The sequence below is a fragment of the Eleginops maclovinus genome, chromosome 11 (assembly GCF_036324505.1).
Source record: "Eleginops maclovinus isolate JMC-PN-2008 ecotype Puerto Natales chromosome 11, JC_Emac_rtc_rv5, whole genome shotgun sequence".
Taxonomy (NCBI): domain Eukaryota; kingdom Metazoa; phylum Chordata; class Actinopteri; order Perciformes; family Eleginopidae; genus Eleginops; species Eleginops maclovinus.
In genome coordinates, this window is record NC_086359.1 from 7293928 (window position 1) to 7316650 (window position 22723).

The window sequence follows — 22723 nt, forward strand, 5'->3', positions numbered from 1 at the left end:
GTCCACACTATTATAGGCAAAGTATATTATATGTAACATATTATGCTAGCTAGACTTGGCTGGTAAACACATAGGGATGTAAGAAAATGTAAGCAGGAACCCCTGTTTTTATGGCACAGACTATTTAAACTGATGAAAGCCTGAAGGTGTTTTTACGACAATACCAAACAATCGCTTGTATCCACTTTGAACCTCAGCCTGACACATTTATATTTCAGTTCCTGGCCAAGTGTACTAATAACATTTTAACATTTAATGTCATTACTTTGAACTCCAGGTGGCACGCTCTGCCAGTTTTAAAGCGAGTTCTGGTGAGGACGCGCTTCAGTCACGCACGGCTGCTCAGGCCGGAGGGAACGGCAGCCTCCTGCGCACGGGTCGGGGGATGCGTCTCGGGCTGGGAGCTGTCACCAGGACAACCACGGGCTCAGCCAAGGGCAGAGGACCCGTTCAAGGTCAGAGGTCAACACTGGTTTTCAGCCAGCCAGTCCAACCTGTCAACCCAGCAAGCACTCAGAAAATCCAAGATAACACAGGTAAGAGATCTCCACACATGATGCTTTAGGGTGAATAGACATTTCCTCACAGAATATCAGACGGCCTCTTTGGTGCTTATTTCAGATCTTATTTCAGCAACCCAAAATTTGACACACTAGAGAGCTACCTATCTTTCTTCTCCACATTGAAACATGTTGGCCTGAGATGAAGGCAGCTCATTAATATGCATTTTCTGAGATTACCTTTGGGCTGATCTGATTGGAGGGTAAAAGTAGGGCTTTTTCTGCTCCAGAAGGCTTCCACCTACAAAACAAAATGAATAAGTAAAAGCTTGCTCACTTTTTCTTTCCATACACAGCACATTTCTAAGTCAGATGAAGTCATATTTACATCACAGCTCAGCCCCTGAGAAACATGGTACATACACGGAAACATGCATGTGCATACGTACACTCACACAAATAACCCAAAACTACACACAGAAATGTTTAGCATAGTGTAATGATGTTCCAGGCTTCCTCATCATAATCCCCATTAATACATATGTATGTTGTCTCAGTGCTGCTTGGCCCTCTGGAGATTACCAGCTTTGAAGTGAAATGCAATTAACGTTTAAGGAACGTCAGGAAGCAGGAATCATGCCTCATCTCTGCTGTTCCCTGCCCAACACACACTGAATGGATAAACACCAGCTCACATATGTGCTGCATGTATCTGGACTTGTGTTCATAAGGTTGTTATGGGGGGTTTTCTGTTGATTTTATTATTGTTTATTTCATTCATGTATGGATAACTCTGAGTAACCGTTAACAATGTGCCATTAAACGCTTTCCTTTGTTTCCTTTATCACTGTTAATTACAACTTCTCAGATTTAAGTCAAAGGAAATCTCTCCATCTTGCGTACATATATTATAGTAATTATACTGCGTATGGCAGTACTCAAACTACTCACATAATTACCATGTAGGTTTTAAAGTTGTTATGATAATGAGGATCATCCACTTACAGGACAATATTTTTTTGATGGGCTGTAACTTCTGCACATCGAGGCTCGCGTCCTCCCATCTTCTCAGCAGCTCAGGCTTTGTTCGAGTAGTTCTACAGAGATTGCAAGGCGCTCAGCTATCACATTTAATAACACACAATGTAACGCTTTGTGGAGGAAATCCATGCAGGTTACATTGTGATGTCATTCAAATCAGTTGGTCATTAAAGTGCGTATCCCAGCTGTCTGTCCCATTGACTTTTTGTGAAACCAATTTTTATTATCATCTCAAGTTAGGATGCTTTTCTCTAGGCCTATGCATGAAGATGTTTTCATTTCTCAGGGGTGGTAGTGTGTGTTTCAGACATAGGGGGAAAATTCAGTGGGTTTTATTTCATATCTGGAATGGATGAAGGGAGAAAACTGCAAGCCCGGGTGTTCAGAAGGGTTTTATGATTTATCATGGAAATTAGAATTTTCACTATTTCTGTACTTTTTTTTAGAGTCTCTTTGGCAGAGTGTATTTTGCAGGTGCAATTCTTTGAATCAAAAAGGACCCGAAGAGAACGGCTAAGGGGGAGACCGCCAAAATGTAGAAGTCATATCGATAATTCCATCTAATGTCTATTCTCCTTATATTGTACAATGTGTATCTTCATTTAGCAGGATCTTAGGTCTGTGATTTCTTGGCTGAAGATGTTTGTCAGGCTCACTTCCCTCCCTCGCCTGGCAGAGGGAGTGTTAGGAGGCGAGAGGGAAATGAGGACATTTATCTTTAATGATCCTGACCTTCTCACTCAAGAGGAGCGAGCTCCAATCTAATAAACGGTACGCGTGGCACACAGGCAGATATTGAGGAAGGGGGAATGAGGTGATAAGTGGGAACAGCGGAACTGATGATGCTGGAGGGGAGTTACACTGGAGGCTTTTCTTCTTCTTATTGTCCCACTTTGTGTTTCTCCACCAACACAGCTTGTATTCTCTCTCTCAGATTTGCTTCCTTTTGGTATTGATGTGGTGGGTACCCTGTAGCCAAACTGGAGCACACAGCTGTGCCAAATAGTTGAGGAAAGGAGGGCGGCCTACCTTATCTCTGCAGCCAGCAGGGGATAATGGTTCTCTTCCACCCCAAATCTAAACCTTATCCACAGGCTGGGGTAGCAAATATGGGGCTTCTATCCAAGGCCTGAGGATTTGCTCACTGCTCACTGTCTAAACGTGTGCAGCCTCGGTTGTTCATGCCTGCACATTTCATCTGTTTTTCAGTTGGAAACCATAGATTACCAAGAGGGAGGATTTCTCCCCATTGCTCCCTGACAATAGCTCCCATTATGGAGCTATGATTACTTTTTCATCCTGCCTTTCTCTCTGGGCTTCCCTGTCTTTTCTTTCTCTGACTTTGAAGGTCGATTTCTACCTTCATCATCTCTCTTTTAATCAACTTTCATTTTTTTGGGTCTGAAGTCTAAAGCTATGGTTTCATGCCGTTAGAACCACTGTAATACCTTATACTAATGAGGATTACTGATTATGTAATGAAAATGAAACAGGTGCTAATATAACGTATGGAATGGAACAATATATCATCTGTGTCCTAAATTGTCGGTGTCACACTATACAACATACCAGTGTTTGCATTAGAGAAAGTGCTGGCTGTCAGCCAAGTCTGGAGCAGGCTGAAGCCAAAAGCAGCTGTTAGCAGGTTGTTGTGTATCTAGCTATTATATTTGCTTGCTGTAGCAGTTGGAGTCATAACACTGAAAACTTCCTGCCGCCCGCTGAGAGCTTAGTCAACACAGGATGATGAATTAATCACTGGGGATAGAAACAGCGTAGCTATTTTGAATCTCCTGTATTTTGTTGGTATGTGAGTGTTATTGAATAAATGAGTACACAGTCTCAGCACACACACACGCACACGCACGCACATTATTTAGTGTCGCGTTTCTTATGGAGCTGTCCGTTCAGCACCATATGCTACAGCTACAACAACATGAGCAGTTGAGAAAAGTTGAAACCCAGGGAGTGATGGGATGTTTTTTGCACACTTTTTTGAAATGTTTTCAAATCATGGATATCGAAAACTTGTTTTTCTTCTTTTCTAACAGATGAGGTTTTCACCCATCATGCTCCTCCTCCTGCTCCAGTGTCAGCAGCAGCCCAGCCACAAGCCGTGGCCTCTAGATCTCTGATGCCCAAAGTGAGCCAGTCAGGCCTGCGCCCCCCAGGCTTCAGCTCCAGCCGTCTCCCTGCGGGCCGCCTGGCAGCCTTCGGCTTTGTCAGGAGCTCCAGCGTGTCGTCCGCCTCCTCCGCCCACTCTGCTGAAAGCACACAGAGTGACTCCTGCAGGACGGCTCACCGTGAGTTCTCTCTGTACAAATCTGTTGAAGACAGTGGTTACATATTGTGCTGCTATCAGTACATCACGAGTTAGCATCAGCATACTTCCTTCATTGCCATTTTCTATGTATTCCCCTCATGAATAAAGTTTGCATAAACAGCCCCCTCCCACGTTCATTATGTTACAGTTTGTGTTCTCTTCCTGTGCTCCACCCTCTTACAGTTAAGCTCCAGGTCAATAACAACTGTAGAGCGGCAGGTTTGCAGAGCTGTAACACATCAGGACACAATATAAGGATCGTTCTAGCAACACACATTGCCAGTATATGTAATTAAATAGCTGGGTACATTGATTAGACAAAGCTTCCATGCAATCATTATTGTTTGTGCCTGTGTAATACATGATTAACCCTAATGGGGCACCGATATTAGTTAATTAAAGTCATCATCATTAAGACGACTGTAGAGTATTGTTGTTTTACTAATGGCTTCATTTTATGTACAATATGTCTTAGGATTCATGAGTAAAAGGTGATCCCATGGTGGGAAGTTGGTAGGATTTCACAGTCAGAAGTAAGCATGAATGGCACTTTGCAAAAAGCAGAAAATACAATCTGAATTCAGAACCAAACTGATAGAAGACGAGTACGAAGCATCCCCCATTGACATCTTAAAACAATTTGTTTGTCTTTACTGTACGTAAAAATAACAGAGCAAATGATGTCATCTCCCCAGACTCATCAGTAATTCATCAGGCCTTTTAGCTGGGCCTGTGCTTCAGATGGAGTCAGGATTATCAGATATATAACACCATAGTGTGGATAGTTTTACATTTCAGAGTTCTTTTTAAACAGCTTGTGGTGTACTAACAGTTGTGATTTCAATGCTGCTTGGGAGGCTGGTTGGTTAGTTGGCTGAATTTGTGGTAGCTGCATGTGTTTTTAATGTGACCTACATAGGGAATGCTTGCTCTTCTTCTCCCAGTTACAGTTGACGTAAGCACCCTCCATTCTCACGCACGTCAAGCCCCCTGTTATGTCATCACTCCTTTCCCTCAGTCCCCCCTTTTGTACTTATACTTTTTTCATCTCTTTTCTCTCTCACAGTGGTTTGAAATGAACACAACACTGTGCGGTAATGCGGGGGAGGCAAATTATCAGCTACCGTGGAGTGTGGAACAGGGAAATAGAGAACTCCCTCAGGTTCCCACAGCAGATTGAATTGAAAAAAGTGGAATAATTGCGGAGATTTTCATTTTTGAAAAGCGTGACATATCTGATTCATACAGCTAGGTCTATTCATGTTATAATTATTTTTTGGATAGATTCTGCATGTTTGGTTAGAACGATTGTAGCAAAAGGCACCAATCAATGAGTGGTGCTCTAATTGCATTGATAGAATAGAATAAATCTAAAATGATTACTGGATATATTCGTCTGCAGAATTTGATTTGAAACTATTTGGATAGTTTGAGTCATTCTTTAGTTAGTTCCCAATTTCTCGTATATAAACAAGCCATATTAAAACGTGAACTAGAGCTTTGGGAAATTGTGATGAACATGCTTACTCGTTTGTCAATCAAACTATTTTTAAGATAGAGAATATTCATCCATTGCAGGTTTATTAATAATATTTTCTTCTGTTTCCGTTTCTTGAATTTTAAAGCTCCTCATAAATGTCAAACCCTTATCTCCGACTGCATTTAAATAAGCATTAAAAGTTTTGCCACTGTTGCGATCAATTGCTCAAAGTTGAACATCCCTGTGGCATCTTAAGTGAATCTGTGCAGTGAAATGTCGAGGAGAAAACAGTGTGAAACCGAAGTTAATGAGCTGAAAAACAGTTTCCACTTGCGTGCTTGTAATGTATGCCACCACCTCACACTTGCAGCTACATGTTTCGTTTTTATCATTTATGGTTCGCTTTGTTGGAGATTATGACAACTCAATGAGATTCTGCTGTACCATTTGGGCCAAAGATCGAAAAAGCATTGTATATCAATCTAAGTATGACTCATTTTAAGGCAACAAATGTATTCACTAAACCCTAAATATAAATATACACATAATAGCACAGACCTGAAACTATCATGCTTACTATATATGTTATATTGTCGCAGCCGCCGATATTAATGTGCAGACTTACTTCAGTAACACTTAAAAAGTTGAAAACTCTATATGCGTTTTGACCACTTTATTCCATCCGTCAACACACACAGCTTCAGAGCACAGCGGCAAGTAAAAGACTAGCAACTTTAAAAGTAGTGCCTGCAGTACAATGTTCCACTTCCTGCTGTCAGACTGCTGCTGCTCGGAGCATGAGACCAGAGTGGAATTGAGGAGGATAGACATGAGAGGCGAAAGATTAAGGGCCTTTGATGTTTAAATTTCTACATGTGTGTGTGTGTGTGTGTTTGAGAAGGTGCGAGAGGCAGGAGGGCAGAGCTGGAACATTTACCTTCACTTTTGACTCACTGTGTGTGGTGCTTGTGACCTTTTGCCGTAAGGCGATTGATGTGTACGCTCTTTTTGAACCCACCGAGCTGAACTGGGTCTGTGGATCCTGCTCCGCCTCTCTCAGTTGTGTGAGCATTTGTTGAGCTTTAACCATCGGGTTGTCTGGGGTCTTCTCGTCTCACTTTTGGGAAATTTAAAACATTTTAAAAAGTGTTCTTTAAGAAGGTAAAAATAATTATAAAATGTGGCAGATATCAAACATTTCAGCCTCAACCCTCGTTTTTTGGGTTTGTCATGGTGATGAAATGAGGGTTTGATTAGTTTTCTTTTTGTGTCCTGGGGGAATGTATAACAATCTGTTAAAGCAGGAGTGACTTTTAGTTTAAAGTGAAGCTATTCCCTGATTGGAATTTGGGATATAATCAACTTTACCCCAAAATGATTGCCTTTTGAAATCATTTTAAAGCCCAAGGTGCTTTGTTAATTATTATTAGGGCATGTTTCTAAGTGACTGCACAAACCCATTTGTAGAGTGATGTTTTGACTGGAAGCAAGATGGTGAAATCAAAATGGGGATGGATAACTTAAATGAAAGTGTTACCAAGGTTCAGTTCCTAGTTTCTAATGGCTCTGTTTCTGTTAATTCTGCATTTTCTTTCTGCATGCAGGTGTTCGGAAGTATGTGAAGTGTGCACGTGGGGATAATTTGTGTTACCGTGGCTTTCCTCTACCACTTTGGGATCTTTGCACCCCTCTCACTGCGCTCCAACTCAGATCAAAGGACAGACGGATTGACATATGCATTCACACACATGCTTCCATCAAGGGTGTTGAGGGAGCCGCAGCCAACCAGTACATCCCTCTGTATCAGAGAGAAGAAGCAGGCGCAGTTGCTCGTTTTCCCCATTGATCAGCAAGCAAAACAGACTCCATTAGGGCTCTGGATGATAGGGGGATTCATTAAGGAATAAAGGGATGGGGAGAAAAAGGATTTCCTGCCTCTAGTAAAGTGGGTAAGAGGAAAGATCCCTTGAGTTTAAAACACCCCACTGTCGTAGCTTGTCAACCCGCTCTGATCAACGGTTATCGTGCAGATGTGAGGACAGAGTGGAGAGGAAAACTACTTGGATCGTGAGGATCTTCTATAATTTGCACATACTTTAGTTTGGATTCACGATGATAAAGGGTTGGGTCACCCAGTTACTCACCCATTTTCTTCCTTTTAATGTAATATCATTTGTGAACTCAACAAATTACATTAAAAAAAATAAATTAAAAAAAATATTCATCAGTTTATGTCTTGTCCTGGATAGTTTGAATAATCTACTGAACACTATATTGTTTATAGGGACTATTTCTGAGGTAAAAAGTAGTTATTGATTTCCAATGCTTAAAACACTACAAAATAAATCCAAGCAAACCATACTAACCATCTGGCTTTCTACCATGTGCTATACCAACTCAATCAGAAACAGATTCCAAATTATCATCAAATAGGAATTTAATTTGGTCTATTTGTGAAGAGATAAGAAACGTATCTATTGAATTAAAAGATGTGTTTTTGATAAGCTATTTTTATTAAGAAATAATGTTAATATTGTTTGTTTTTCGGTAAACTGTTATTATTTTGAGAGGGAAATCATGAAAAAAGGCATGGAAAATTACACGATCTTCACACCAATTTAACCAAGGTGACATTGTGCTAAACTGCTCTGGCCTTGATTGATTCTTATCGCTTGTTTGCATATGAGTATGCATCCAATTATGTGTGTGTTTGTCTAGCATCTGGGGGGGCTATAGGTTACTATTTTTGACATTGATTAGCCATTAACCCAATCCTCCCTTTAGCCCAGTTGCTGACATCCCCTATGGTGTTTTGGGGATGTGTGCAGTTGCATTAGAGAGAGAGAGCATCCATGCTTGTAGAAAACCTATGGGGGATACGTTGTTAATTCCACTGTGATTGACACACTCCATTACATAGCTGGGAGGAGAATCCAGCAGGAGAGGCTGAGGAAGCCTGTGCCTTTGAGCCACGCTGACTCTATGATGGAAAGTCAATCGGCAAATCAAACTTTATTATTAGAGCATCATCACCTCTGTCTGTCTTCTCTCTGGGTGGAAATCAAATGAACGGAAAGGAAAAGCAAGCAGACGGTAGCAGAAGAGCTAAAGGGAGATGCGGAAATTCCAAATGAGCAGAGGGGAGCGAGGAAGGGAGAATGGATAAGAGAAAAGAGCGGAAAAGAGAGATTCATGCAGGGATTGGCTCGTGGAGGAGAGTGGATGGCATACCCAGGATGCTATGGCTTGGATCTGGTCTGTGACTCATGCTAGCTCACTGTGAGCAGATGGTTTCTATGGTCCATGCGCACACACAGATATTTAAAAATGTGTACGTACACGCACGCACGCACGCACACACAAACACAACACAACACAAACACACACGCACGCACACACAAACACAACACAAACACACACACACACACACACACACACACACACACACACACACACACTAGTAGAGCAGCAAATTAGATTGGCCAATTAGATATGGCTGCCATTCTGCAGCAGAGCAGAGGAAAACTAACATGGCAGAGGCTTATTGAAGCAGCAGCGCTGTGACACTGAGGAAGGGCTCAATGGGCCTGTTCATTAACTGATAACTTACCAAAATGTTATCTATCCCCGTGTTAATCAATGTTTATCAGCTTAACTGATGTCCCAGGCCGGCTCAAACATTGGGAATGATCGAGTGGAATTCTCCTGCTCCAACCGCCTTAGATTAGAGGTGCATCCTGAGAGGATCGTCTACTAATTTTAACAAGACAGGGGGCCCTTATATTTTTTACATGTCCCCCTTATGTTCTAAAATGATTTCCTTGTACTGGTCATGTTAACTCAAGTGTGTGCGCTCAATCTTGTTTGGTAAAGTATTTCACACTGGTCCCCTGACTCTTTCACTGATTGATTTTATTTTCAGTTTTCAGTTTCATGATTTGAAACTTGATAAACTACTAAAACTATGAGTTTGAATGTGAATACAGGATCTTAAAAATCTGATTAACATGTATATAATCCTGATTCTGCATTTTACTGTAAACAAAAGCCTATTGTTGTGATTTTCACATTACTTAAATTATCGATTTCAAGCAGCTCATCAAACTGGATCACAACCTACAATCTCAACCTCCTCTTGACTCCTACAATAACTTTCATATAACTTGCTAGGGTCATGTTTGTGTGAACATGGCTTTTATGTAGCCTGCTGTATGTAAAACTGGCCCCCAGTGGCTTTTATAATACCACTTCAGCAGGAGTGGTAGTTGTGGCTCTCATCGGGGTTTCAACCCAGTTAAAAGAAGGTCACTCTCACCCATAAATCCTCCATTCTTTCCTGATCTGGCTTTATCCTTTTGTGGCTTTTTTACTTGCTCTAAGCCTTTTCTTGTTTAAGTTGCTATTATTGTGCCCATCAGATTTTAGGAAGCAATATTGGATCTTCTTAATCTCCAAGCTTTTGAGATTATACATTGAGTCCTAAAATAAAATGTTAAAGGGGAAAAGTCTGTGATCTATCATACTTACAATGCCACTTGATGAGTTTGCTGGACAACCACAGAGAAACATCTCTCTCTTATTGACCATAAGAGGAGAAATACTCTATGTGTCCCTTTTGGTTGGACTGACCCTTTAATCTCCAGACATCTGGGTCCTGGCAGAGGACAGGAGCCCTTTGGATGTTGCTGTGAGCTCCAGTGTTATCTAATATATGTCACAGGCCATTATTTTTTTTCGCTTTACAGCTTTAACCTTGGCTTACACACACAACAGTACATTTCCATATTCCTCTCATGAGTCATGACAGCAACAAACCCGAAATGTAGATGATGAGTATATAAATGTTTATGAGCCTTTCAAAATATAAAAAATACAGGATTATTAGGGAATAAGTTACTGCACATTATGATTGATGGATGAAGAGTGACAGGTAGACAGTTAAAGCAGCTTTAAAAGAATGACAGGAAGCAACGATTAATAAGCAGGACAAATTGTAGGATGTGATGAAGGCAAACTTCAAGCTTAATTACACACAATGTGTCCTGTATCGAACAGCGCTGAATGGAGCTGACATCTAATTAAACAGGCACTCAGGCACCTCAAAATCAACCTAAATGATATAATCATTTTAAAAAGCCTCCATGTTGCTTCAAAACAATAAGAAATGTCTCTCTTTGGGATCAGATTATATCCGTTTTTAGTCTAGTTGTTGTATCATAAAATACACCTTCAATGTTAAAATAATACCTAACATGAAATATCCCAATAAGTCCATTTGTACCAGACGCTGCTAGATTTGTATAAGCAGGCAGTGCAATATAAAGTACGCCATTATTTCCCAGGGGTTTCTAGTTTCTGAGAAATAAGAGGTACAGTATTTCCTTGACATATCAGCACTGATGTCTGTGCACTGGTCATGCTTGCGTGTTTGCCACCTGGATGAATTACACCATGATCAATTCCTGTAGGACAGCAGAAGTGTTTCGTCTGCAGAATGGGAACTTGCTGACTAAGCAGAGTGGTCTGTGCTACAGCACAATGAAACGAAAGTCAAAGGCCTTTATTTTGCTATGTTTTAAAACCAAATTATAACTGGTACTCATGTAAGGGATGTTTAAATGCATTGCCATTTTAAAGTGAAACTCTAAGGATGCACATACACATATATTTTTTGCTCTCCAGTCGCTGGACAGGACCCAGATACATGAGTCTACCTGCATTAGTTTTGCTGTGAGGTGCATCTGTTTCAATATGGCCTCCCAATGAGCTGAAAATACCTGCTGTCTTTGTCCTCAGCTGACTTTCCTAGCTCACGGTCCCTTTTTAATATCGTCTGTGTTTTTCAATCCAACTTTATAATGCACTTTGTCTGCCACAGGCTCCTCTTTGTTATATTCTTTTGTTTGCTTCACCCTGATTCCAAGCAGCCAGCCTCTTCCTTCCCTCTATCCTTCCCCTATCCTGCTCCTCCTGCTCGGTTATCCATTATCGGCTGGCATTTTGCCAATCAGTGATGCATATCAGCTAGCTTTTACCGTTAATGAAATACATCCCCTTTTCTCTCTTTGTCTAAGCCCCTGAATGGCACTCTTCTATTTATCATTCATAGCATTCCTGTCTGACTTCCCAACGCCATCATTTACTCTTCCTCTCGCTGCTCTGGGAATTTGTTTGGTACATACTTGACCTATGACTAATGAGCGCATCTCAGCTCATATCAACCAGCGAATTGATTCGTGTCAACTCAAGAGACGAGGAACCATTCAGAGCATTTGAGGTTTTTTACCCATTTACCACTCCAACCAATGGCAGTGTTGATGTTGACAGCAGTAATTGAGGAGCTCAGTAACAGCAGTGCCGTACTCTGTCCAAGATCTGCCCTGGACACACTGCCCGTGCCCTTGACTGGTTCATGTGGAGGGAATACTGAAAGCATCCTCACTAATCAAAGCCAGGCGGAGCTCTGGGTTGACTAATGAAGCTTCTGGGAATGTAACAGGCATACGGGTGAGGCCACAATGTGACACACACTCCTTGTGCATCCCCTAAATGCACAAGAGACACTTTCTTTTACACAGGTTAAATTGCAGATAAGTATAACATTGTTTTTTGCACATTTCTAGAATATTTCATTTTACAAGTATCGCCATAAAATGTATGATTTGAAAAAAAACAAACGGGATGAGGCACATGTTTTCCATGATACATAGGAAAATATTGTAATCCAAATGAGTAACCCGTACAGTATAGTATACCTTTTTGTGTTAGAAATACTCGGGACTGCTTAACAGCTCAATGGCTTACAACACAAATGTTTCACATGTCACAATCAATGTCTTGTTGTCATTGCAGCGTGGTTGGGCTCAGTGCTCTGCTACGTTGCTGCTACAGTATTTTCAACCCTATCAGCTGTTATACTTTAGCTCCAAATATTATGCATTCTGAAATATTTTGGCTATCACTTCGCACCAACATATCATTTTAATCATCAGTTGCTTCAGGCACATCAAAACCCTCCTGTGGCTCAGGAGATGGAGTGCACTCTCCACTGTTTGCATGCTCGGTGGTTCAATACCTGGCTCTCCATGTCCGCTGCTACTTGCTGGGCAACATTATACAGTGTGAAGCATTCCTCTTACTTATCATTTTTCAAGGAGAAGTTAACTGCTTTCTGTGTTAATCAGCACTGAGTATGTGCATTCTTAAAGAAAGGGTGTTTTTATTCCACCTTCTAGTCTTTTCTTAGCTTGTTTGGAAATTCTACTAATCTAAAACCAAAAATAGAAAGAGTTTAGTTGAGTAGAAGTGTGCCATGCAGCAGAAATGTGGCACAGGATTTCTCAGTTCTGCAGCAGCTGCACAGACTCTTCGAAAGCAACCTAATGAGTCAATGTCAAACCAACTTCCCACTCTCTATTTACAGCAATATTGGTACAATGCAGCGAATGAAATAGTGTGGTTATAAATGTGTGTTTAGTGTGTCTGCTCTTTGTATATGAAAGGTAGATCTGGTCACGCAAGAAATCTACACCAAAGGCAAACCTGCTCTGAATGCGCTTCCCGCTGCGCAGCTCCTCTTCTAATCCTGAGCGCCTCATGGGCTTAAGACAATGCAGGCCAAGAGAGACCGTTGATATCTACATTTTCACGATGCCATTCCTTTTTCTCAAGTGTACTGATATCTGGGAAAGCAGAGAGGTTGTGCTACATGGCTTGATCACCATCTCACGGCTTCTTACAAACAGCTTTACAATAAATTGTTCATCCCCTGCTGTCACACAACAGAGGTGGAGAAGTGCAGGCAATCTGTTGTGTCCCTATTGATCGGGGAGATGAGCAGGATATACGCAGTGTGTGAGAGTGTGTGCTCGCAATTGTGTAAACTATCTGCTAGTCATTAAATAGATTATAGATGAGCGATGAGCAGTGTGCCTGTGTGTGAGTGTGCATTGCATACTTCCTTGTTTGTGTGTGCACATGTAGAAGCATCGTTTGGGTAAACATGTGTGTTTGTGTGCAGGGTAAGTACACTGCTTGAGGTTAACAAAAGGAAGATTGAGAGCAGCAGCAGCGAGACCAAGAGGTTACAAACCATTTATCAGTCCAGTGAACCTAAATTCAGACATCACACCGCCCTATGAGACTGCACAAAAAACATGGGCTTATAAAAATGAGCAAGGGACAATTGAGCTCTGAAGATATACTCTAAATTACAGAGGGTACAAACGCTATTATTCTGTGTATTCCAGGTCTAAGTGTGAGCGAAGAGCCTCCCCTCCACAGAGTGACCACCAGCCCTCCGTCCACAGATCACCAGAGAGGGGCCCCATGTCGCAGCCAGAGCCTCCAGCCACCCTCCACCCCAGCCCTGCCCCGACGCTTCCTGCCAGCTCCGCCAAGAAGCTCCCCTGGAGGTCAGTCAGAATCAGAGGTCCTTTATTCGTCCCACAGCGGGGTTAGACATTGTCTACACTATTGGATTTTGTCAGCATAGTTTTAAGATGGACTAAATTAATACCAAATGATTTTTTTAGTTCATGCAGGAACAATGAAATGAGATCCTACAGGGGACTTGCAGGGAACTCATCCTTTTATGTAAATACAATCTGAGAGAGAGAGAGAGTGTTTTCCACCAGCAACAGATTGTGTCCTTTTGTCACATGCTGTTTTCACATATGTGGTAAACTGTTTAATATCCAGCAAACCATACATGATGTGTTATGCATGTGCTGGCATTCAGACGCAGAGGAATATTCATTTATAATATATTATATTCTCAAAAAAAGTCAAAAGTAAACAGCAGGTTTTATTGTTGGTACTTGGAAAACAAAGAAAACCTGCTTAGCTGTAGTAAAAATACAAATGTTAAATATTTGAACAGTGAGAGATCCAGGAAGCATTCAGTGTTCTCCCTGCGTATTTACTCTACAACTTTTATTTTTCCACTCTCATCTGACTTCAGACATTGTAGTACCTAACTGAGCACAAGCCCTGCTTTGGTGGTGTTGAAAGTAATTTTGGGAAATGCTAGAAGGCATTTACTTAACATTTAAACACTTGACTTCACTCACTCTCAGAATCTGTTGCACTGCATTAGATACATGCAAGGCGGGAATTGACTTAGCATTTAGTCCATTTATTCGAGTTTGCTCCTCTTCATCAAATGTGTAAAGAAGTACCTTAAAACACAAACACCATTTAACACTTTAACCAGATTATACCCACTGTCAGTCATTTTAGTGCTAATACATTTTTAGGATCTTGTCGGGTCACAACTGTCCTGGTAGACGATGGCGACACAGGCAGTGCTGCTTTTCACACACATATATTCTTCACACGTGGAAATGAACACCAGAGGACCCGTAGTATCACAGTTCTCTCTTCCACGGTTATCTCATGTCTCTTATTGTATAGCAGCTGATTTAGTAAAAGACACAGAACACTTTATGCTGCGGTGTGAGCTGAATACATCGAAAATAAACAGAACTTACAAGCTCAAAATGGATTCTAGACAGCAGAACAGTGTCAAGATCATTCTTGTGACGTTCTCGTCGTGTTTCCCACCAGCCAGGTCTGTGTGCCATGTATGCACACAGTGTAGCGTCTGTGAGAACATTTCTCTCACCTTGTGTATCTGTATGCCCGAGCTGACTTTAAACGGACTGTAAATTATTGATGGAGAATAACTTGAGGAGTCCCTGTCAACCTGCAAGTGGTGCACAGACACTACTGTTATCTTTCCTTTGTATTCCATTTGTGTCTGTCTACCTCAATACAGCACAACCTCACACAGTTTGTTATACAAGTGCACACACGTCTATCAGAAACTTCTGTCCTGTTGAACCCCCGAGACAAAACAAAGAATCTGTTACTGTTTGTTCTTTGTTTGCAAAGGGCATAATAAATTAAGAACAAACGGGACATGTTTATCCAGATATTGGGGGGAAACAACAGGATTGGGAGAAGGGGGAATTATAGTGCCATGCTTGTTCTATAAGTCTTGTTTTAATAATCAACACTTAACAAATGATGTTTTTCAGTTTACATCAGTGCTGCTTAGATAATTGTTACAAATAGATAGATAAATATTGTTTATTCACAATTGGTTACTGTAGCCAAATTAATTTTTAGACTTGCTGGAAGTCTCGTTCATTTATGTTTTGTTTGCCCCTGATTCAAGTCTTTGTATTCACTTAGAAATAAAAACTCACAAGGTGCTTCTTTTAAGTACACTACCAATTCAAGTAGACTTGCTGTGTTTTAGTAGCAGTATGGTGGCATAGCAGTGTGTGTGTCTTTTAGTTTGGGGTTGAGTATGCAGTGATGAGTCACACTCAGAGCCACATTTGCAAGACCATAGCAACACATGCACAGTAAAGACACTCACACAGAAACACAATTGTGCAGGCCTCACATATCTCTCAAGGGTTATTTGGGGGATTTGTCCAGGATCAGAGGCTTCTCTCCCATTATAGGTCTAATTAGTTTCTTTCAAGGCCTCTCTCCTTCTCTCATCTCTGCTTCACAACAGATTCCCTGCTAACCTTCTAAAACCTGCTTCCTTATTCACTATCATCTGTTTCTCTCTCCTGGGCAACAATTTTTTGTTTCAATTACAGGTATTTTCTCTCCTCCCTCACACCGCGCCTCCTCTGCGACAGAGTTTCTTATTGTCTTTCCTGCAAAGTGTATGTCACAGAAAGCAGGGAGGTGATGGGCACATCTTCCCCAGTATGCTCATCTTCTCTTTGACCCAGAGACCCGTGGGACATAGTTATACCACGCAGCAGGGGGGAAGATAGCTGGAGATAAAAGCAGGAGGGTAACAGAAAGAGAGCAAGGAGTTGGCGGGGAACGATGGCTGGTTGGTGCATTTTGTGAGGTTGTCAGTGGAAGTTTGATTGACAAAATGTTAAATATAAAGGTAGCGTTTCAACAAGTCACTGCTGTATTTACGTAATCTATTCTGACTTTGATTGACAGTTGGCAGAAAGGAGTTTCAGCGGAGTTCAGAGGTCACGCGTTCTCTCCCCTCTTCCCCAAAGAGGCTGGCGGTGGTTCCTCCCAAACCTCAGTCCCCGGGTGAGTGTTTATCCACGGAAGGAATACATGTCAAACAAAATGCCTATACATTTTCTGTAGCGTATTAACCTCTTCTTCCAGCCCACCTGTCCATCTTCCTGAAACCTTTCCTGAAATTGTCCTTACATCCAAGACCTCTTCCTTATCCACTCACACTCAGAAGCAGCTTGCATCTATTTCAAATATCTTTACTTTGATCCGTCTGCACCTTTATTCCTCTTGGCTCTGCAGTGGTGAAATCACTCTCTTACAGGATTGTAGAGGGCCTCCCCATCTCTCCGTGTAGAGATGACACACATCTCCTCAGGCTCTCCCTATCTCTTTTCTCTCTAGCTGTTACTGTTCAGTCTGCTTTGCTGCATCTTCTGCTGGACCTTTTTTTCCTCCCACACAAACATAAAAACCATTTTCTTTCCTTCTGATTTTCAGCACTGTGATTTTTCTTGTTATTGAACAAGGTATTGAAAGTTAGCTGCTCTATCTTGAAGCTAATCTGGACAGTGTGAGCACAATGTGTTGACATGAATAACCCTTTAACCACACCCTGGCAGGAACAGGCATATATACTCACACACACACACACTATTCTCCCCTCCACACAGGGACTGCCGTCACCTTTTCCCAGTGTTTCTCGCATCATTAAGACTCCTTCATCAAACTGTCTGTTATCATCTGCATGCTACCTTCACACTCAGTCACATAAACTCATTTAGTATTCACTCAACTCTCCCTAACCTTTCAGGTAGAAGCTACAGATGTCTATCTGTGTGTGTGTGTGTGTGTGTGTGTGTGTGTGTGTGTGTGTGTGTGTGTGTGTGTGTGTGTGTGTGTGTGTGTGCGTGTGCGTGCGTGTGTGCCTGTAAAAGAGGAAGACATCATTTGCATAAGACTTTTAGAAGTCGTTCTCAAAGATGGGAAATCCTAATGTGCCTCTTAGGCAAAGACACTGATGAAGATGAAATATTGGAACGCTTGCTTATAGTTTTAGTTTAACACATTTATAAATAGCAAGCCTGGATTTATGACAATACGTCTTTTCAGTTATTACATTTTTCTGAGAAATGTTCTGTTTTACTTTCACACATTTTACTTGCTCTTTTCTTTTCTCTAAATTGACTTTCATCATCTTTCACTTAAACAGTCATACCTTCAGGGACCTCCCCCCTTTCCTACTGAATTCTTTGTCTCTCCACTCACCCGTTGCCCATAGCGCTCCTCTCATATTATCCCCCCACCTCCCTCTGAGGGATCTTTCACTCATTACCTGGGACCCTGCACCCCATGCACAGCCTCGCGTTGTCATGGAGACCGCGCCTCATGCTTCAATGGGCCTCAATGATACGGTTCAGGCAGGTGATGCTGAGCTGCAGGGGTTCTGATAGTGGGTGTGCAGACACTCTCACACACACACACACACACACACACACACACACACACACACACACACACACACACACACACACAGGCTCATTTGTAGGTCTGTGTGAGCAAACAGACGGTACATTTTGAAATAATTTCCTCTACCCGGGTAAAGCTACGTAGCTCCGCAGGCTATAGTATGTGCACTCACTACATGACAAGGTGACTCACACAGAGGTTAATCGGCCCGCCTGTATGTCAACTGCAGCTTAATGGTTGGGCCCCCTCCAAAGGAAAATGGCTTTCACGTGTTTGTGTTTGACTAGCCTTTAAATTACCTCCATCGTTAATGGCCTTTACTTAAATGTGCTAATGTTTTTATCCAAACACAATACAAATAGAGCACCATTCCATGTATATAATGAGCAGTGTCTATACATTATTACATGCCGCAGCTCAATCATTGCTTGATAATGATCACATTCGTCGTAAGAGTAGGTGGTCCATCATGAGGAACAGCAGACTGGGAATTACCCCAAAGGCTTGCTCTGTAGAAAAGATTCAATTAACCTACTATCATTTATCATGTGAGAACAGTCATTAGCAATAGGTCAGGTCAAACCTCCTCTGATTTTATACTCCTCAATTGAATTATTAGATCTGTGCTGGTTAGATTTTAGAATTAGATAATGACTAAATCATAACATATGGGAGATTTAATATTTGATTTGAATACAAAAATCGAAGTATGCTATATATATTTCTTACTTAATTCAATTTTCTATGTTTGGTTTCTCCCTCCCCACAGTCCAGTCTGTGCAGCGACCTGCTGCAGCAGTGCGGGGGTCAGCTCCCCCGGGGTCCCCTCTCCGTGTGGCCCCCCTGAGGCAGCAGCAGGAACAGCAGGAGAGCCTGCAGAGAGAGAAAGAGGAGGCTCAACAGAAAGAGAGAGAAAGACAAGCAGAGGAAAGAGAAAAAGAAGAGCAAAGGGAGGAGGTGAGTTACTGAGAAAAATGTGAAACCCCGCTTGGCGTTTGCACCATTGCATTCTACTTTATCCTTTGTCGTTTAGGTTCAGAGGCTGCAGGGACGCTGTGAGCAGCAGGAGAGGCAGCTCGGAGCTCTGAGAGAAGAACTGAGGAAGACTTCCTTGGGTCTGGAAGCCTTTATCATCACCACTCAGCATTACTGCCTCAAGGTAGCCATCTTTAATGATAGAATGCTGTGTATGCATTGTATCATTGGCACTATGGCACCTGCAATATTTTAAACCCACATCTTTTATTAAATAATTTATAGGCCTGATGTGGGAAGTACACATCATAATCACCATAATAACGTTTATTTCACTTACAATCTAACCTCTTACTTACTGAGGAAATGGTCTGAATGTGACTCCATTAACCTATGCAGATAAACAACAGTGCCTAAACCTTTCCTTTTACTTCAAGCCTGGTCCCACATGCTCAAACGGACACGAACACATGCAGTATTTAACATGAGGTCAGTTGAGATTAGCATGGTCCACAAGCAACAAGAGTAATTGTGACTGTGGGAAGGGTCCTCCAGAGTTCAGTGTGTCACTGAGCTGATTTCATCCCGCTTTATGTGCCTAATGGAATGATTACGCCTCTAAGGTGTGATAACTGTTATACTGCTGCCAGACAGCCCACAGACTGTCTGCCTTTTTTATGGTCATTGTCTGTGAGCTGCAACCACCAGCCCACAATGCAGATTCATTATTAGGCAGGATTGGTTGGAGTACGGGTCTGATTGAGAAGGTTTGAGCTCCCTCTGCTGGTATTACTCAGACTCAACCGTATGGTCTTAGACGACAGAAGGCAGTATATGCGATATGAGATGGTGGATTTTAATCAGCGACTCTCTGTTCTCTCTCCTCACGGCACAATTGCAACTGATCTGCTCTGCTCAGGTGTTCCTGATCTCCGGTATAAAAGGAAGGCTGGAGGAGAAGGAGCTGTCTCTCTGTTGCCTGACACTGCAGTAGTCATTTAGCCTTAGTTTAGGATTCATCTCTTTATTTTGTCATGTCCTTTTGTATTGAGGCTCTGGTAGTCCCCCACATATTTTGGGGCTTGTCCGGGTTGTATAAAGATGTTATGGCCACATCATTATAACAACATTTGTGTCCCAGGTTGTGACCCGCAACAGGTATTTCAAATGCAAAACCTGATGAGAGTTTACAACAATATGGTTTTTGTAACATCATTTAATTCAAACTAGCTCTAATGACACAAGTCTGTCTGGCCAAAAAAAGATGGAGGAAGCCTGGGCTAGCCACACCAGGGGCATATGCATAAATAAACAAAAAGGCATGACTAAATTAAAGAGCTAAATATTAAACTAAGGATACATGACTGCAATGTCAATGGACAGTTCCTTCTCCTCCAGGCTTCCTTTTTAAACTGGTGATTAGTTGAGATCAGGAACACCTGTGTAGTGAGGAGAGAGAAAACAAAGCGGGCGAGTGCTAACAGCATCCACATCTCCACTTGTCAACATGTTGTATATCCTATTTTTCAGAATAAAACAACAAAAGAAAATCAAAGAAAATTGTCCTTGGAAATGCAAAATATCAGAGAGGAAATGGGTGAGTGAAAACCAACATTTAACTAAACAAATTAAAGAATAAATCTGATAACCACACAGGTGTTACCAATATCACTAACCAGGGCTTGTGCTTTCACCAGGCCATTTGGTCTGACAGAGTTTGAAAGATGACCTGTTTAATTCTGCTTTGTTTATTTTAAAGAGATGTATAATTAATATGGCTACCCTCAGTAAAAAATAAATTAGGTTCATTTCATGTTGACTTCTGTATTTAATCTTGTTAAATCCCACATTTTAAGTCAAAGTGAAATTGCTTTGTATAGCCTAGTTTGTAAAGTCAGTTGTGTACCGTTACATGTCTTCATTCTGCACTGTCTCCTACACAGCATCCAACACAGCGCGATGGGAGAGACTCCATCGGGAGAAGACGGCGCTGGAGGTGGCGTTTGAGCAAGAGCTGCAGGAGCTGCAGCTGCAGCAAGAGGCCGAGCTCGTTGCCGTGGAGGAGGGGCTCAGGAAGTGTCACTCAGCCGAGGCAGAACACCTGAAGGAGGAGCATCGCTCGGAGATGGAGGAGCTGAGGATTCAGCAACAAGAACAGGTGAGCGAATGAAAGGCATCATGGGAGACTTTTGTTTTATCCTTGACGTGAACTCTGATCAGTGAGTGCGTTTGTGTGTTTGAGGTGGAGGAAATAACGGTCAACCACCAGGCAGCCATTCAAGAGCTTAGAGACATGCATAACATCACCATGGCAACGTTGCACGAGGAGCACGCCCGCACCATGAGAGGTGAGATTTTAGGGACCATTTCACATAACGTAAATGACTCTAGCATTGCTTGAAATGTCAAATCTCTTTTACTATTCTGAATCTGTGCAGACTTAAGGAAAGCTCATGAGCAACAGAAGACGCTTCTAGAGGAGGATTTTGAGAAACTCCGGCTTGCTCTACAGGTTTGTTTCCATCAAACATTTTCTGGATTTTTATTTTTTGTTGCTGTATTTTAGACGGAGTTTGTTATTGTGTTTGGATGCTTTTTCAGGATCAAGTGGATACGCTCACATTTCAAAACGAGAGTCTGAAGAACAAAGCCAAACGCTTTGAGGAAGCTTTGAGGAGGAGTACAGACGAACAGATAGTTGTGAGTTCACCACAGGCATTAGGAAAATACAAAGGCACTACTACTTCTAAACCCCGTTAATCTTTATCTTGTGTTTTGTTTGTCTCTAACAGGATGCTTTGGCTCCATACCAGCACATTGAGCAAGATCTAAAGAGCTTGAAGGAGGTTGTGGAAATGAAGAACCAGCAGATCCACCAGCAAGAGAAAAAGATCTCGGACCTGGAGAAAGTGGTAGGCTCAGAAAACTCAACAAACACACCCTTGCGCACATTATGGTATAGAGTGTCTGGTGAATGAAGATTACACTGTGGTTGTATTCTACTTTTGAGCAGGCCCAAAAGAACGTGTTCCTTGAAGAGAAGGTGCAGGTGCTGCAGCAGCAGAATGAAGATCTCAAGGCCCGTATTGACAATAACCTAAGCCTTTCCCGGTAAGACACATTCTGAATCTTCATCCGGTCTGTCTCTATTTATTGTCATTGCTCATGGGGTTTACTGCTTTTGTTAATGTGATGTTTTTCCGTGCAGGCAACTGTCAGAGGAGAACGCTAACCTCCACGATTCGGTCGAGAAGGAGAGCACTGAGAAAAAAAGGCTAAGTCGGAACAACGAGGAGCTTCTGTGGCGTCTGCAGACCAGTCCCCTCATGTCCCCTGCCTCCTCCCCACTGCACCACTCCTTCTCCACTTCCCCGGTCCCCTCATCCCCTTTCTTTTCCTCCTCACCTGTCACAGGATGCGACTCACCTACCCACTGCCACGGCTGTCAGCAGCAGGCTCAATACTACTCCCCCTCCCACAGAGCCAATCGAAATCTCTCCCCTGGACCGGGGACACCCACTCACAAGGCAGCGACAAATCAGAATTACTCCCCTGGCCCGGCCACGCCCACACACAGAGTGTCACCCAATCGCTGTAACTCAGCAGCTTGTGTCAGTTCTTTTCAGAGATAAGCTCTCATATCAGTCTTCAATTTCCATAAGTTTTGTATATGTGAATGGCATATAACTACATGTTGGCGGAAAAACAAAGAACTGTGGTCTCTTGTCGTCTTGCGACATACTGGGCAGACATTCACTGTCAAAGCCCAGAGAAACTCTTAAGCCTCGACAGCTGGTGGTGTCCATCATGTGAAACACAACATTATACACACACATAAATATTGAAAACAGGTCAATTCTCTGTCCCCAATGCCTGCTTGTATAAATCCAAAGTCTTGAAACGCAGACTGTACATACTGAATGA

General features: G+C 42.1%; 1 protein-coding gene across 2 annotated transcripts; it reads left to right on the plus strand.

The window, feature by feature from the left end:
* The first annotated feature begins 318 nt into the window (after nt 1-318).
* Nucleotides 319-22457, plus strand: LOC134871667 (microtubule-associated tumor suppressor candidate 2-like). Of its 2 annotated transcripts, none has more exons than XM_063894475.1 (14): nt 319-536; nt 3593-3844; nt 13594-13758; nt 16328-16426; nt 18594-18781; nt 18858-18983; nt 20330-20396; nt 20743-20957; nt 21042-21147; nt 21238-21311; nt 21401-21499; nt 21592-21711; nt 21810-21910; nt 22008-22457. In XM_063894475.1, the coding sequence occupies exons 1-14, from the start codon at nt 386-388 to the stop codon at nt 22429-22431; spliced, it is 2187 nt and encodes a 728-aa protein (XP_063750545.1). In that variant the 5' UTR covers nt 319-385; the 3' UTR covers nt 22432-22457. The 2 variants fall into 2 exon arrangements, with proteins under 2 accessions (XP_063750545.1, XP_063750546.1); XM_063894476.1 differs by having other exon boundaries at nt 21813-21910.
* Nucleotides 22458-22723: the final 266 nt, after the last annotated feature.